This window comes from Geospiza fortis, unplaced genomic scaffold (genome assembly GCF_000277835.1).
Source record: "Geospiza fortis unplaced genomic scaffold, GeoFor_1.0 scaffold408, whole genome shotgun sequence".
Classification (NCBI taxonomy): domain Eukaryota; kingdom Metazoa; phylum Chordata; class Aves; order Passeriformes; family Thraupidae; genus Geospiza; species Geospiza fortis.
Window position 1 is genome coordinate 6345484 of NW_005054330.1, and position 4798 is coordinate 6350281.

Here is a 4798-nt window from a genome sequence, read left to right on the forward strand (position 1 = left end):
GAAGAGCGTAGGGCCACTAATCATCACCACTGCACCTGGATGAGATCCTCTGTTCCTTGGTTTAGTGTCCCCTCTCTTTCATAAAAGCATCTTAGTGATTCATGTTCTAACAGATACCTCTGAAGCAATGAACTGCCCATCTGGAATATCCATATTGTTCTTACCCAGATCAATCCTGGGTATTCCTACCATCACAAATGAGCTGAAGTCATCCCCATGTGTCCCACCCTCCCCATTATGCCTGCAGTGGGCTCAATTCCTCTCAAAATGGCAGTTTCTGTGTGTGTGCATTCTGTAGAAAAGATTTCTTGACCCCACTTTGTTTCTAAGCTGCTGCCTTTGTTTCAGGCTATCCAGATCCTGGGTGGGATGGGCTATGTGACAGAGATGCCGGCGGAGCGGCACTACCGCGACGCTCGGATCACCGAGATCTACGAGGGGACCAGTGAGATCCAGAGACTGGTGATTGCAGGCCAGCTGCTGAAGGCCTACCGAGGCTGAGGAAGCTGCCTGGAGCAGCACACTGCCCCAAGTGCATTGTAATGGTGCACAGTGATGGAGTTTGACCCTCTTGAATGAGGCTATTGATGGAGGTTTTCCTCACCAATGAGTACCTGACCCTCTAGTTAAAATGTGCTGATTCTTCTTTGGACAAAGTATGGCACACTGAGGCTGGACTGAGGTTTGTAAGTGTTGGCTGTGAGTGCAGGAGGGAGGAGGCAGCCTGTGCTCATAGGGCAGCCTGGGGCTTTTGCTAAATGGGACTGTTGGAATGGCTTGGTAGTGGGAAAATGACAGCACTTGCCAGCCAGTGCCTGTTTTGCTGAATTTATCACTACATGGCACTGGATAACCAGTGCCAGAGTCAGAGATACTGGGAGCTGTGACCCCTGTGCCCTGCTTCAGGCTGCAGACCAGACTTAGCGGAGTTCAGGTGTGGGCTGCAGCTGTGTGTGAGCTCCTAATGAGACAGCTTGGGCTGAGGTAATCCCTGCAGCAGGGCCCTTCTCATTTCCAGCAGGAGAGGAGCCAGACAGGAGGACAGGGACAACCCACACACAGAGGAATCTGAGCAGAGACTGTAGTTGCTGTCTGCATAAATTTGAAGACAAAAAGAATTCCTCGATCTGGGCCAGCAGGGCCCAGCACCTGCTCACTCAGCTGCTCTGGGATGTAGGGATAGAAGCAAAGGACAGCAAAGCTGCAGTGCCTAGGACTACTTTTTAAAAAAACCAAAACAAACAAACACCCCCTCTGCTCCCAAATCTGCTTCTGCAATATCAGCAGGCAAGGAAGTGCCTGATAGGGCAGTAACAGCTTTTAATCTTGACATGTTTTGGGCAACGAGGAAATGAAGAGATGACACACAAAGCTCACCAGGAAGTTTTAGCAGTAGCACATCCTCAATCAGTGATCATTGGAAAGACATTAGGAGCATCAACAGCCAAAGGAAAAGCTCTAAACTCAGGAGAAGAGGGAGAGGATTAAGACTAGAGCCTGCATGGTCCAGTCTGCCTCCTTGTCCAAACAAGTACACTAGAGGGAAATGGTTATTTTCCTGTGGTGCCATTTATTTCAACTTGTGTGCAGAGAAGAAGAGCAGGATTCTGTTACACGAGAGAGCAGACAAATAAAACCTGATTTTAAAGGATCACCACTCCCTAACCTTTTTTTTAAATGCAGATGTGAATTAATTTAGAATAATTTCTTCCAGTCCCAAGACGCAGGAGCAGAAACCAGTAGGGCCTGCATGCACCAGTGAGACCAGTTCTCAGTGATGTCAGTCATCCCTGGGCAGGGCGCTGGAGGGCAACAGCGTGTTGGGGCAAGAGCCTCAAGTGCTCAGTTCTCCTTGTTCTACTTGCATAAGGATTGACAGAACTTGCCAGGTAGTGCATTCAACAGGAGCATTCCTACTGGAAAATTATTCCAGTCATCTTGAACGTGCTGTACATTATGGAGGGTTTCTTCTCTGGATGAAGTTTGATTTCAGCCTCTATCACCTCTTTGATTGCCGCAGGCTCACTTCAGTGATGGTACCTGAAGATGTGGGATAATATTTTACACTAACTTCTCCTTGCAGCCACTCAGGTAGAACAGGAGCTGCAGGGATATGAGGACTTCAGCAGTGCAGAGTTCCTGTTATGCTGTGCTCCAGCTGAATCCCCAGTGAGCCAGCAGAGTCAGTCACACTCTGCCAGCCCAGGTGCTTGCTGACTGCCCCTCTACACCCTCAGCCTCCCTCATTACCAGCTCTAATTTGCTACAGCTTCTCTCCAGAGCAGAATGGCTGTGACCCTCAGCTGACAGAGGAGACAGAATCTACAACCTTGAGGTAGAAAAAAAAAAAAAAGTGTGCAAAAGCTTTCAAACAAAAGCTTTCTGAAAGTTTCTCCCTGCTGCCACAGGTTCAGCGAGAGCTCAGTGCCCTGTGACACTGCACTGCTCTGGGGATAAAACAGCAGGGTAACACACAAAGGAGCTGCCAGAAAAAGGCAATGGCTTTGCTCAGAGCAGGACACTTCAAGCTTACTTCTCACTGCTGCTGGCTGAGAGAACTTTGTCTGATGAGTGTGTCTGCTCCTCAGGGCTGTTGCAGAGGAACTGCTGAAAGAGCAAAACACAAACGAGTTTGGTGGCATTAAATCAGCAGCTCTTAGCAAGCCACCCTCAGACAAAGCCAGGTGTGGGCAGGGCCAGGCTCTCCTTGGAGAAAATGGGTCTGTTCACACATGAAGCCACAACTTTCAAGTGACAAACTCAGCCAACACTGCAAAGCTGGGAAAATCAGGTTATACATAAATTAGAAACAAGTGGGGAAGGAGATAAGTCACTTTTCAAGAACAAAAGCTACACCTCTGAAGGACTTTGTGGTTTTGCCCCACAATGCTCTAAGAGTACATGAAACTGCTTATGAGGCATGGAGCAGGTGGAGCCTGAACTAGAATCCTTTCTTAGAAAACAGTTACAGTAACCAAGAGTTACTTCCTACCACACCCTAGACCTGACAGCTTTTATACCATGTAGCTCAGACTCTTCCTCACGAGTTCCCTACAGACTAAAGGGAGATGAGCTGTTCTGAAAAAAGGACAAATTTATTCTGATTTTAATTTAGATCTTTGTTTCACCTAAGTTGAGAGCCCTCGCTATCAACACAGACCTGGCAACAGCCACACATTCATGTTATGTTGGACTTTGGAAAAAGATGGAAAATAGTATATTTGAAAGACATCCTGAAGTAAAAAAGCAAAAAGTGCCTGGAAAAAAATAGAATGAAGATGTGGAATAGTGATAAAAAAATGTGACAGTGCTGAAACTTGAATGAAAAAACTAATTCCAAATTCAAATTTTGGAACTCATCGTGTTTGTAAGGTGGAGTCTGACCTTAGGGAAATACCAGCATACAAACAGTACCATTTCTAAGCTGACTGTTCTCAAAGATGCAGCAGAGAACCAGACCTGTCAGCAGATTTGTACACTACAGTTCTGGTCCATGTCCTGACAACTGTGCTGTGAGCACGCCCTGGTCTATCACTTTTTGGCCAGCATTTTACCTCTTGCAAGAAGATTTCTATTAATCAATTATTAAAATAGTTATTTTGGACAAATTTCCAGAAGAAGGGGCAGGCAGCGGGGCAGTCTCACTGCAGGACTTTGTGTCTAGTTCAACAAAGAAGGCATCAGCAACTGTACCAGACCCAACAGGGACAGGAACTCAGGTCCTGCACAGCCTCCCAAAATCCAGAGGACCCAAAGCCTCCTGTGCAGCTTGATCTTCAAGCAGAGCAGACACATCAGCCTGGAAAGACAAGGCCCAAAGGTCCATCTGTGCAGGGAGGGCCCACAGCTGGGCAGCCAGGTAGGATCCATTTCTGACCCCCCCGAATGGTTTGAGGAGGGAGAGCTGAGGGACAAAGCTTTGCAGCTTTAACTTAAAGCTCTGGGGAAGCACTTTTGCTTAGAACAGTTAAACTTCAGTGAAACTCTGCCAAGTGCCAAAATCCTTCTCCTGCTGTCTGAAGGGGTGGCAAACCCCGTCCACTGCAGTGGGTGCTCACCTGGGCAGGACAGAGGGCTCAGTAACAGCTCACTCCTGGTGCAGGGGAGTGGCACAGAGCACAGGGAGGCAAGAGAGCTTAACAAGGAAGATCAGGCTTTTTTGGGAAAGTGAAATTAATTCTCATTAAGTATTTATCAATTAGCACTTCTAGAACTTTCTCCAGAATGCTTCTCCTAAGGGTAGAAATTGACATTTAGCAGGCATGGCCTAAAAATGCTGCTGCAAAACAGAGAAAGACCTTGTATTTTAATTCCAGAGGAATTCCAAAGAAATAATCCCAAAGGAGGGAACTGGTGTGAAGCTGATGGTGCCTGAGCTGTGCACAGTTGTCAGGTAGGTGCAAAGGCTGGGCAGGTAAAGCTGCAGAGAAGTGGATCTGTATTGTATTGCACTGCTTGGAACCTGTCAGCAAAACAAAAGCCACCAAAAAAGCCTTTTTTATTTGAATACCCACCTCAGTATTTTATACACCTCATGTTTGAGGTATAGCTCAAAACTGATGCCTTTCTACTGTCCCCAGCAATTCTGGGACAAACAGAAAAAGCAGATTCTCAGTGAAGAACTATTAATTTCATTAAAAAGTGACAGTTACCTGAGGATGAGCACTGCAGGCACATGGTGGAGGGAATGCTTTCAGCTAAGGGAAAGAAAACTCAGGGGGTGTGTGTGACACAAAGTCCCAACGTCCCCCCTGCCACACCTTTGCACCCCTGCCCCCCCAGCAAAGGCTGAGCTGTT

At 47.1% G+C, this 4798-nt stretch overlaps 1 protein-coding gene across 1 annotated transcript in view; it reads left to right on the plus strand.

The window, feature by feature from the left end:
- ACADS (acyl-CoA dehydrogenase short chain) overlaps positions 1-1651 on the plus strand; it is an 8961-nt gene extending 7310 nt beyond the window's left edge. Inside the window, exon 11 of the mRNA XM_014307202.2 lies at positions 349-1651. Within this exon, the coding sequence (XP_014162677.1) occupies positions 349-501 (153 nt within the window). The 3' untranslated portion in view covers positions 502-1651. The remainder of the gene's footprint in view (positions 1-348) is intronic.
- Positions 1652-4798: the final 3147 nt, after the last annotated feature.